Source organism: Protopterus annectens, chromosome 1.part0 (assembly GCF_019279795.1).
Source record: "Protopterus annectens isolate FY-2018-M chromosome 1.part0, PAN1.0, whole genome shotgun sequence".
Taxonomy (NCBI): domain Eukaryota; kingdom Metazoa; phylum Chordata; order Ceratodontiformes; family Protopteridae; genus Protopterus; species Protopterus annectens.
The window spans coordinates 646,949,912-646,962,991 of record NC_056725.1 but is presented as its reverse complement, the minus strand read 5'-3'; the positions used below and the strand labels follow the sequence as shown (position 1 = coordinate 646,962,991).

The following is a 13,080-nucleotide window of genomic DNA, read 5'->3' as shown; positions in this document are numbered from 1 at the left end:
AATACTGGTTAACCAATACAAAATAATAAATGAAGGTTAGGAGTTACCTATCTATGTCTACAGGGATTATTCTGGTATCCGACAGGGTCGTGTACCAAGATCACCCCTTTTTAGGCTATTTATCTCATATATAAAAGTAGAAGATGGGCTATGCTGATGATTTCAAGCTGTGCAGCATAATTACTTCAATAAAGGATTCTGAAGTTCACCAACTTGATGGGTCTATATTACATCATCGAATGCTTAAAAAAGCGAATGATGATTAATCGACCCCATGTGAGCGAAAGCTTACAATGTCGAAACCACAGAACAGCTATTTTTTTCCCGTTCCAAAAATAAAAAAAACATACATGAAGTGGGTGGGGGGCTGTGCCCCCCACACCCCCCCCTATTTAAATATACCAACTCCGAGATCGCACTACAGTGCCGAAAATGGCAAAGTAACAGAAGCAGCCAAGCAAATTCTTTCCCAGGGAAAGAATTCGCTTAAAAGCTGCTTTGCTGTTTTGCCTTTTCGTTCTTTTACGTTCGACCAAGATGCATTCGACAGAATGCTTCTGCGATCACGTAATAGGAACCCAACATGATCTGCAAAAAATACATGCCCGGTGCATTAGCAATAACTTCACCTTTAATGTGAGTTAATTCAGCTTCATAAGTCTTGGAAAAAGGGACACTGAATATCATTACAACATGTTTAAATCATACAAATGTCACAGTCATTAAAGATCTATTGATAATAGTTGACAATTTAACATTGACCAGTGTGTAGCTACCAAAATATTGACCAGTGTTAAACAATGCTGCCAGTGTCAAGGACAGCATATTTTGTAGCCCATCTAATTATAAAGTGGCATATCTTATCAAAACAGGGAGATCATTGCATCACTTTTTATCTTATCAATCCAACCAGTTACTGAATACAGTGCTGTATCTTGTAGCCTTCCAACTAGCCACCTGAAAGAATGTGGTAAGGTATGATCCGTTACTACAAACATCATAGGGTTGAAACCTTGAACTATTCAGAAACACTTCATTAACTGTCATTATATTCAGTTTATCAGAGGCTGCTTAGCAGTGATATCTGCTTTGTGTACAAGACAATATCTTATTTAGTTCTGATTCCATCTGGTAGTGATGATTTGTGCTGCACTGGAACACTAATTACTGTCCAGGGGCCAAGAAGCAAGAACCAGTATGAGAAATTTGGGAACTAAGCTGACATTAGATACTAAAGGCTGTAAGGAACTTGAAAGAGCTGTGGAAAGTAAGAGCAAGCTTGGATGTAAGGAAGCAACCTTTAAGTAATTAGTGATGAAAAATCTTCAATGCTATTGTAGTAACGACTCCTGTGTATTGTCCTTGGTGTAATCTTTTAGAATTTGTACTTGCTTGTTCATTTTATTACCCTTTACCTCTGTGGACTGCTAACTCTCTCAGTGGTTGAACGGGATTTATTACTTATTTACTATCATGACTCAGCATTTATAAACTAAAATGCAGCAATCAGATCCAGCCCTGACTGCAGCCTTGGTGATCTGGGTTCAGCTACTAAACCCGACACCTAAAACAGAATTTGCAGTGGCATTTTACCAGCTCGAATATCTTTTGATAAGAATAGGGATATTCGGAATAATAGTCTCCGGGGCCCATACTGGCATTGAAGGTTTTTCATCACTCATTCGCAATGACAGAGCCCACAAAAAATGAGGTGGAGTAACAATAATCTACCCCACCTCCCATACCATAACTCCCTACTCCAATAAAATACCAACCTTTCCCAATGCTGAAATTGTAATTGTTTACTAAAAATCAACAACCACAAGTCCATATGTATCACTGCCCTCTATATTCCCCCTGGTGATAATATCAAAATTCTTGAAAACATCCTGTCCTGGTTCTCCTCCAGTATAAAAAATGAAACCTATATACTCGGTGATACCAACATCAACTGGAATACTATTAACTCTGAAGCCCCATCCCACACAATCAACCTGTACAACTTCTCCCAACTAATACAATCTCCAACCAGACCAAATAAAGATGGTACCTCTGGTACCATCATTGACTGGATCCTAACAATTCACCCAAACCTTATCACCAAAGCCGGAACATTACCTGATCCTCTCAGCTATAACCTACCAGCCTTTGCTGACTGTCTCCCATCTCCACTGCATAAAAAACACCACTATATCCAAACCCGCAACCTTTCCTCTTTCAACCTTCTAACTTTCTCTGAAAAGCATACTGACTGGTCCCCTCTAAAAATCCTTCCTCTAGATGATGCCATTTCCTACTTTAACCACTCATTCCTAATCCTTCTCAATCAGCAAGCCCCCCCCCAAACCAAATGCATCAAAACCAATCCCTGCCCATGGTTATCAAAAGATACTAAACTAGCCTTGCACCAAAGGGACAAAAAAATGGAAACAATATCAAAAATATAAAAACCCTAACACCCTCCTAGAGTATAAGCAACTACAAAACTCCACAAAAAACTAATAATTAAAGACCGCAAAGCACACTACTCTAAACTCCAGTCCTTGCACTCAACAAATTCCAAAAAATTCTGGGACTCCATCTCATCCATGCTGCATCCTGGCAACAAAGAAAAACCCCTCCCCAGACCCCAACCTCTCCAACCTTGAAACATCCAGCCAGTTCAACTCATTCTTCATAGACTGCGTAGCTAAGCTATCAGCCTCCTTCCCACCCCCTCCTCCATCACCACCCCCTCCTACCCCAACCACCACCCCAGTCATCAACCTTCCTCCACATCCTTCTGCCTTAAGCCCATCCCCACAATCACTATAAAAAGACTTCTCCTCAAACTCAAACCCTGTCGCAATTCACCCGACAACCTTCCACCCACCTTCCTCAAACAATCTGCAGACAGCATTGCCTATCCCATCTTTATTCTTATAAATAGATCCATACAAGAATCATACGTCCCTTCTATCTGATGAAAGAAATTATTTGACCATGAGTAAAAATGTTTCACAGGATAACTATTCTGATTTACAAGGTTGCACTCTTTTTCTGATATGAATACAGCATCTACTGAACTTTACAAAGTTAATTTATTCAAAGAAGCTGTGTAGCAAGTGTGTGCCCCCTGTGATTTCCCACATCAGAATAGCATTGCATGGAAGGAGAGCATAACAATGTGTGGTCAGCTACCTCGTCTCATCACCTGAAGAATTAAAAAGGTACTATATATGTTTCCCTTAAAACTAGGAACTTCATTCACTTCCATTCTACCAACATGACACATCCTCCAGCAAAATGTACATATAAGCTTAATGTATCAAAAATTTTAAAAATGACAGGACCACATCATGTGATATTCATCATCAATCATCCACCAAACAGACACGCAGACAACATGCAATACCATGTACACTATAAAAGAAAAACAGAAATAGTGACACAACAACCTCCCAGCGCTACCTAGACATAACACCAAAACATACCTAACTCGGTAAATACAAAACAGATTAAACCAACACTGTCTTGACAACTACAGCACTTAGAAACATCAACATTCAATATACAGACCACCTACCCAAATCAATTCAGTAAAGCATATTTTCAATCAAGTATGGTTGGGTCACATGAAATAAGTCTGTTGGATTTGAAATATAAATCCTGATGTAGACAAGAAATCTTACAATGATTTACATTAGAGTATATGACAACAAAACATTTAATGTAAAAATACAACTCTAGGTGATTCGGTCATGTTGACTAATGTTGCCAAATGGGCATGGGTAGTTACCAGTGATAATTTGGTTGAGGATCCTGCCTACTCCGTCCTATGCCAGGGACCCATGCTAATGGTGGGAGGGGTGTATGTGCCCCTATTAGCCACCAGTGTGTGCCTACCATAAAGCCCAGCAGCCCTGGGTCAATAAGCTACTGGCCAGCTGGTATACAGTTTTCCAGCCTGGATTACCTGGGATAGCTCTGGTGAGCTAAAGCTGGATGTAAATCCAGCCAACTTGTCAAGCATGAACTAAGAATTGCTACACTCAGTGTAGGGTCACTGATATGATGGGGCTTGTATGTGGATGACATGATTGTATGGAGGAGTCTGGATATCCTATGTACCCAAAAGACAAGATGGAAGGGCAGTGAAGCAAAGCTACTTGGCTAGGTATCTAGAGTCTACTACTCATGAGGAGAACAGGCTAGAAACAATGTGGGAATTCTGGTGAGAGAGGCTTCAGAAGGCAGTGAGGAATATCATCAAAATTAGTGACAGACTCATGGCAATTAGACTCCAGTGTAATGATAGGGCAGTATTCATAATCTCAGTCTATGTTCCACAGCAGAGTTGTGATAGTGAGGAAAAGAGTGCATTCATACAGCAGCTGTAGGACCTACTAGATAAAGCAGGACCAAATTAATTGGTGTTGATAATGGGCAACTTGAATGCGCATATCAGGACAAACAGAACAAGATATGAGGACTACCTGCATCCACATGGGTGGGGCAACAGGAATAAAGAAGGAGAGGCCATTCTGGACTTCTGTCTAGCAAATGGCTTGATAGTAGATAACACATGGTTCAGAAAGAGAGACAGTCACAACATCACATACAAGAGTAGTCAACATGCAACTCAGGTAGACTTCCTCCTAGTAAGGAAAGGGCACTGGGGTAGAATCAGTGATTGCAAAGTCATTCCCAGTGAAACAGTTGGCACACATCATAAACCACTGGTTGCCACACTTGGGTGCAAGCAGTGGTCAGTGAAGGCTCTAAGATCAACAGAGACCAGGCTGAAGATCTGGAAGTTGACTGGTGAGAAAGTACAATGGTTCAAGGAATCACTCAGGGCTCTAGCACCCCAAGAAGAGCAGAAAATAGGTGGAGTCAAAGAAGAATGGCAGTGCCTCAAAACAGCATGTGTGAGGACTACAGAGCAGGCATGGAAATAAGACACATAAGGAAAGCCGGTGGTGGAATGTAGAAGTCCAGGAAGTCATCAAAGAAAGAAGGCATGCAAGAAAAGTGGGAGATAGAAAAGATTGACTAGGATAGGAAGGAACTCTGGTTGGCTAACAAAGAAGCTAAGAAAGGAGTTGCAATAGCAAACAACAGAGCAACCGAGGCACTCTACCAACTTCTGGAAAGTGACTCAGTAGGTGGCACAAAGGTTGCAAGGCAAAGACAGAAAGATAAAGAAGATATTCAGACACATTTCTTAAGGGATGCCAACAACCTGCCTACCAGTCCACAGGATATCAAAGGCAGATGGAAGGAGTACTTCCAGCAGTTTAGAATGAAGAATACCCCACAGAACTGTACTGCCCCAGACACAGCCTACAATGAGAGAAGAAGAGGAGCCCAGCCTAGAACAAGTAAGAACAGCACTAAGGAAAATTATGTCAGGGAAACAACAGGATCAAATGAGGTCACAGCAGATATGATAAAGATGTTAGGTGAGATAGGGAATAAATGGTTTGTGAGGGTAATCAGAGTAGTGTGGAGAGAAAGTCACATCCCAGATAACTGGAGAATAAGCATACTTGTGCTAGTGTACAAGGACAATGGGGACAGCCACAGTGTTGAGCAGTTCGGATTCAGATCAGGATGCAGCACAACTGACCTACTGTTTGCAGTGAGACAGATAGTTAAGAAGAAGACACTAGAAATGAGGATACAGTCTGACTTGGCATTCCTACACTTGCAGAAAGTCCATGGTTAAAGTCTTTACCTAACAGATACAAGGCACAGGGTTTGATTCGCACATGGGGTAATTAGCTAGGCTTAAAATCACCCATAAGGTCAGTTAGGCAAGTACTAATCTATGAACCTATAAACAAGGTCCCAAGAAAGCTGATTTGGGCAGTACTGTGGTGGTTCAAAGTCCCAGAAGCACTGGTAGAATTAGTGCAGGCTATGTACAAGGATCCAATGACTCAAGTATGAACAGTGTTTGTTCTCACAGAGGGCTTCCCAGTGGGAGTGAGTGTACATCAGAATTCAGCTCTAAGCTCACTGCTGTTCATACTGGTGATGGACTACATTAGTAAATGGGCCAGAGGGGACAGATCAACAAAGTTGCTGTATGCAGGTTTTGTGGCATTACAGGCAGACACTGAGCAAGAACTTCAGCAAAAGATAGGGGAATGGGATGCAAAATGGAAGGCATATGGGATGAAACTAAGTACATATAAAATAGTGGTGGTAATGTCAGCAAATTGGGGAAATCAGAAGAAGCTGAGAATTGCAATAAATGGGAAGATAGTGGAACAAGTTGATAGCTTCAAGTATTTGGGAGGTGTGGTTGAGGAGAAGGGAAGCCTAAATAAAGAGGTCAAAGCTAGAAGCAGAGGGGATGCAGCCAACTGGCATAGAGTGCCAGGTGTAGCATATGACAGAAGAATGCAAAGAAACTGAAAAGTAAGATGTACAAAACAGTGATGCAACCAATACTACTGTATGGTACAGAAACCTGGGCAGTAAAGTCAGAACAGATGAGGGTGCTAGAGGTGATGGAAATGAAGTATTTGAGATGGGTGGTAGGATGCACACTGTGGGACAGAAAAAGAAATGAGGACATAAGAACAGAGGTCAAAGTAGCTCCAATTGCAGAAAAGATCAAAGGGAACAGATTACTATGGGTCAGCACATGTGAAGAAAAGCAGAAGACAACATGGTGAAGATTTGGGACTGACAGGAAGAAGGTAAGAGGAAACAAGGGCATCCAGCAAAGAGGGGGATGGACTGTATGAGAGAAGATCTGTGGCAGTCAGGCATGAATATCGAAGAAAGACAGAATGTAGCATTGAATCAAGAGATATGGTGACAATTAACAATACTTTGACATGCAGAAAATGGGGAAAAGGGAGTTAATGAAAACATTTAATAATAAATTACTGGATCCATCCTACCAGTCCCCCCATGTTCACTTTCACTGTATGATGGGTACAATTTATGGATTATTTACAGTTTAAGATTATTCATTGAATTGGTATAATGTGTAATATAAAGAGATCAGTAGAGGGTCATGTATAAAGCAATAGTTTTCATCATTTAGTCATTTACCTTTAGCATAAGAACCTTATTATGCAAATATATGCTATTCTTCCTTTAAAAAGAATTTGGCAAGGCCTTTTATATATCATGTCATATGATGGTTCTATTACAAGCACATGAAGACCGCTATCTCAAAGCCAGGGACACGAGTGTCTTGTAGCTCATGTAGGATGTTTCTCACTCTCAGACACAATTATGAGTTTGGGCAAGCAGCTGGGAGGGAATGTGAGGTGGTGCAAGTATAGATTAGGGCAGTAATTAGGAAATGGATTTAGGTTTAGAGAGTGGAGTTTTAGGGTTAGGGAGCAGGAAGAGAGTTTAAGGTTTATGAAACAGGAGGAGAGTTTTAAGGTTAGGGATCAGAAATGGAGTTTTAGGATTAGTGAACATGACAGAAGTTTTTGGGTTAGGGAGTGATCAGTGAACTAAGGTTTAGGTAGGGGATTGGAGTTTTAGGGTAAGGGAGTAAGGACTTGGTTTAGGAACTTGCTGAGAGTTTTATGGTTAGAGTTAGGGTTCCATAAGGGCTATACAGTTTTATTGAGTCAAGTATTTGGAAGGCTGTGAAGTTACAGGAGATGGGGCTAGTGGCAGTTACAGAACTTGCTTTATTGGGCAAGTGGCATCCAACAAGTGTGTTCCAAGCTACTATCACGGGTGCACCTGCAGTAGAACCCCAATTAATCATGTCACAATGGCAGCTCAGAGAAAAAAGAGGCAGATGCCTACTTTTCCTTTGCTGCTTGTGGGGAGTGAACTGAGAAAGATGATATCATTGTTAGTAAATTATTATATACCAAAACAAACATCTCTCTTTCTTCATCTTGTAACTTAATTTTCCTTTAAATTCTGTCAGGCTGTTACCACCTATGTTCTGTTCCTGCTAACTAACCTGTTCTTATTCTTGTCACTCACTTCTCATTAGTGGGAAAATTGAACTATTTTATGCCAATTGTAGGAGACTTAAAGACGCTGCTCAAATCCCCAAATTCCCCTTGTCAGACTCAAAAGGGCAAGTATCACACAGCAGCCACCTGTTGGTTCTAAGGTATGTGGGAAATCTTCAGGCAGCACATGGCTGAAACTGTAACTAAGTGCTCAGCCTCCTTCTTTAATGTGTGATTAATGTATGAAATGGTAAACAGCATGTGGATAGTAGTTATGCAAATATGATAAGGTAGTATAAAAGAAACGCTTGAAAATAATTATATAAATAAAGAATTGTTTTGTGTAATACAAAGTAAGGGCTGGACTGAGCTGATAAAAGTGTGTTGCATAAGTTTGCAATGTGAAATCCTATCATTTGATTCTGATATATCTGACACTTTAAGTGTTTGCCTTAGACAAGAAACCACCTTTAACGATACGTGAGCAGATACCTTCAAATCATTTGTAAGTTAATGATAATTGTAATAATGACAGACTGCTGATCGGAAAAGAGTCACTGAAGTCCTGAGTGCAATCTATTCATTGATCATCATGCTTGCCTGGCTACTGCTATTTTAACACTGTATAACATTAACTAAATAGCTCTCCAGTTACATTATTGAAACCAGATATTATTGGAGAGTAACATATCCCTTCATTCATTTTAAAATTCTTATGAATGATGTGCGAGGGCCAAGCTCCCATACCTCCTACTTAATATCACCTACTTTGGAATGGGCAGAATCAGAGAAGACATACTTTATTTTTCCAAAATGTTCATCCTGATGTGTGCAAAGGATTCCAGTTTAATAAGGGAATTATTATAATGTGTCTTAAGTTTTTTCAGTGTATCTGTGTCTATTATTACAGTGAATCTTTGTACAGTCTATTTATACTTGCCTTAACGTACTTGAGATTCATAGCAGTATCTTCTTTTTTTTTTAAGAAATACACCTTTGCAGCGCACATGCCTAAGCGAAGAAACATCATACTCATAGCAAGTGCAATTTTTATCCTTGTTCTGGTTGCAGTAATTGCTATTTTACTCGGTGTCTTCATCACCCAGAAACATTATGAAACAGTAAGTTACAAAAATTTTTAAAAATGTGAAAAAATAAATACTTTTAAGCTACTGTATTTCCTAAGCACATAATATCTTAGACCAAAAAACTATTCTTACTGTCATAATTTTTTTTTTGAATGACCAAGTTCCTACATTATTATGACATGTATAACACTAAAAATGAATACTTGAAAGAAATGGCTAAATTATGACTCACACATTCCTTTCATAAATACATCTTCATTTTATGTCAACATTTTCAAGCTACAATGGGGGGGGGGGGTCGTACTTTCTATCATGCTTTACTCCTATTACAAAACTCCATGCCAAGAAATGAAGATTACTTTCAGCAGATATGACTGTAACTTGCAGCAATTGCAAAAACATATTGCTGGTATAACATTAATAATGTCATATTTTTACAGTGTGATATTGCATGATATGTATGCTTAAAGATTTAATGTATATTTATTTAACATCTGTTTACCGGGAAAGTCCAACTTGGAAAAAAGCCAATTTTCAGTGGAGACCAGGAGAGAAATACTCCAGATGTATGTCTTTGCAACATGGGAGGAAACCCATATAAACACAGGGAGGACATGCAGACTCTGCACAGAAGGCATCCCAGCATCGAACCGAGAACCTCTTGCTCTGAGGCGACAATGCAACTGCTGCACCACTGCATCACCCAACTACACCTATGTCCTCCGATACCTAAATTGAGCAGACTGCATTGCTCTTGAGAACATTTCATTTTTAATTCTTCTGAGGGCTATATTCTCAAGTCTTATCTCAGTACCATAGCACACATACCCTACAGAATGTTGTGTTGAGTAGACTACAATGCCAGTACTTCACAGAAAATCATGATGACACCCCCATATCAAATTTATAACAATCTCTTCTAAGAATAACTGGCTTCAGATGTACAGCAAGCTTAGTGGTGTACAAATAAGGTATCTGTCTATGCAACCAGTGACCACGGTTTGGGAACAAGGCCCACAGATTAGGAAGAGAGACTGAACAGAGAGGTAGACTCAAGCAACAACCTACTGGTTCTCCTATTCCATGGGGATGGGTGACAGTCTATAAAATGTCTGCATGACCTCTGGAAAAGACCAAGAATCTTGCAGAAATGGCAAAAACTAATGAGGGGAGAAGGAGTTGTAGATTGACAGTGTATGGTATTGGGGATCGCACATCATTCATAGGACATCATTCATATCTGATTTCAGTGCAGTTGATCCCTCTAAATTAGGGTTCACAACCACTAACAGTCACACCTTTCACTTTAGGCTTAATGTGGGTTGCCATAAGGCTCTGCTTTCCAAAAAAAGTAAAATATCCAGCTGGCAAATGGCTATATCTGGGATTTCTGCTAAGGAGTTATCAGAATGCAAGGAGTGAGTAGACTGAGGATAGGAAAGAAAATCCAGAGGATCATACTAGTTAGGTGGGAAAATGGCTTTAGCTAAGATTTCAGGCAGAAAATGTTTACAATAAACATATGAAAGGATGCAACTTATTTTCTAACTGAAACACTTCTCTAAACAAAGTCAGCTTAATAATGAAACTATATTGATTTCTCTGTTTTTGTCCAATCAGCTAATACTTTTTTTAAATATAGTACTGCACTTATTAAGGGTGGCCTTTATAATTTCCTGATCAGTACTGAATTCATGTTGTCCATTACAGTGATTAACATCAGCTTCTATTCACCCAATGCATTTTCATAATGTGCTTTCCTTCATATGATGGAAGAATAGCCTTAAACGCACCAAGACTCCACATTTATACTACCGATCATCAAGCTGCACAGCCCCAAGCATCATAAAGGATGAAAAATAATGCCTAAAACACAAAGCGCTTTCTACAGGACGGAGCAAGCATCCCTGATGTGGGGGAGAAGCCTCTAAACTTCTTAAATTTATATGTACCAATTCCATGGGTATACCAACTCAAAGAAGGGAAAAAATCTCCCAAAGAATAGAATCAGTGCAGGTGCACACTTAGAAATCACAGTTGCAATGTTACATTGCTTGGTGTCTTTTTCTCTAGGCATCTGAGACTCAAGAAAGGAAAACACTAATGTGGTTGTAAAGAACTGAGCTATATGTATGAATATGTCTGGCCTGTAAGATGATGTTTTTTACAGCTCCACTAGAGCTATTTTACTCCTAAATTCTCAAGACAAATTTCAATATCTGCACTTTCCACAATATCATTAATTCAGACCACCATTACAATACAGGTCCATCCAGTTTAATCGTTCCCTGACTGCCTGACCCATGCCTAGCGCACTACATTTTTTTTTGTCATCAGTAGATACTAAGTTCAAGACCAGTACCTGCTACACATTTTTTCTGCCGCCTGCTATGGGTCCATGCACATCTGCACCAGTTTTGTTTGTTGGGACTACTATACCAGGTACACTGACAGTTATCCCTTTTCCAGACATTCATTTCATGCCATTGTTCAGTGACAGTCGTCTTCTTGCAGATCTGCAGATTGTCCACTCAATTCTTCTTTATATTTATATATATATAAATATATATATATATATATATATATATATATATATATATATATATATATATATATAGAGAGAGAGAAAGAGAGAGAGAGAGTAAGGTGCACCAGTTAGAGCAGGATGCATCATATCAAATAATTTTAGAAAAAAGAGTGTTCTTGAACTTAAAGATAGCAAATATTAAGAGTTTGATTTTATTAGCATTTTCTTTAGCAAATTTTCTTGGATGACCACATAAAATGTCCAAAAAGTCACTTGCCAGTATTTGCCTTATTTTTTGCTTGTCGTACAAAATATTACCATGGTTAAGTAAATGCACTGGAATGGAATTTTGTGAAAAGAGTGTGGCAGCACAGCAGAGATAAAGTACTACAAAAGCAGCAATTAATATAAGTACTTAGCAATGTGCTAAATCAGGCACATTTTTGTATGTCTTTATTCAAGTTAACCATATATTTATATTTTTATATTGAAAGATTGTACAAACAACAATAAAACTTGCAAATGGAGAAGAAAATTCACTGGCTGCAACTCTTAACAAGATGGAAAATGTCGCAACATTTTATACTGATGGAAAAAATGGCTCAGCTACCATGGTATATGACTACAACAAGGTAAAGAATTTGTATTACCTGAGTGTGAGGTACAAATCAGTTCTAGTTTTAACCATCAAGTACTGTTGGTGTCTAAAATAAATGAAATATTTGATTGCCTTTTTTAAATGTTAAAACACATAGTGATAAAGAAGGATGGCTGCTAAAACATGCAGTATCTGTACATTTGAAAATACATCTCAAAAGATTGCATGTTCAGTAGAACAGCACTGTCAGTGAAATGCATGAAAGAGGAGAGGCTTGATTATGGGTTATCATCACACCTGAACATTTCTTAACAGTGTATTTCCCCTGTGATGGTAATAGCATGTACACAGGAATCTGTTCCCAAATAGTTTTTTTTTTAAATCTCTCTCTCCCTTCAAGAATGGTAAATATTATAATAACAGGAACCCTGTCAACCATGGAAAATATTGTGGTGGTACTCATAAATTTTGCCCCATACTGACTTTCAGTAATCCATTGCAAGTGCTGACAGTGTTAACTAGTGGCAGGTATTTGAACTGTCACTCATCTCACTACCAATGGTACTAATTAAACACCATTGGTCATGCAACTCAAGAGTAGCCTAGAATAACCTATTGATGCAATATATTCCAACATGGCCTGTACTGCCAGTTGACTGTGTATATAGGTTGTTGTTGTGTCTTTTGGCTTTTCCCGGTTAGGGGTCGCCACAGCGGAACTCCGGTCTGCTAATGATTGGCAGTAGATTTTTACATGCCGAGTTGCCAGCCCTGACGCACAACCTTCAACGAAGGTACGCCCATATACACATGTCTCCACGCAGAAGACGCTGTAGCTGAGAATCAAACCAGACAGCGTCTTACTGTGAGGCGACAACAATACCGCAGCACCACCGGTATTGTTTATAAATTCTCTGAGAGACTTTTGCAGTTTAA

At 39.2% G+C, this 13,080-nt stretch overlaps 1 protein-coding gene across 3 annotated transcripts in view; it reads left to right on the top strand.

Annotated features, from left to right (window-relative positions):
• The window catches only part of LOC122793744 (pulmonary surfactant-associated protein C-like), a 138,529-nt gene that overhangs the window by 110,619 nt on the left and 14,830 nt on the right, over positions 1 to 13,080 (top strand). For all 3 annotated transcript variants that reach the window (XM_044061958.1, XM_044061954.1, XM_044061947.1), the window contains 2 exons: positions 8,918 to 9,052; positions 12,041 to 12,178. In XM_044061958.1, the coding sequence (XP_043917893.1) occupies positions 8,939 to 9,052; positions 12,041 to 12,178 (252 nt within the window). In that variant the 5' untranslated portion in view covers positions 8,918 to 8,938. The remainder of the gene's footprint in view (positions 1 to 8,917; positions 9,053 to 12,040; positions 12,179 to 13,080) is intronic.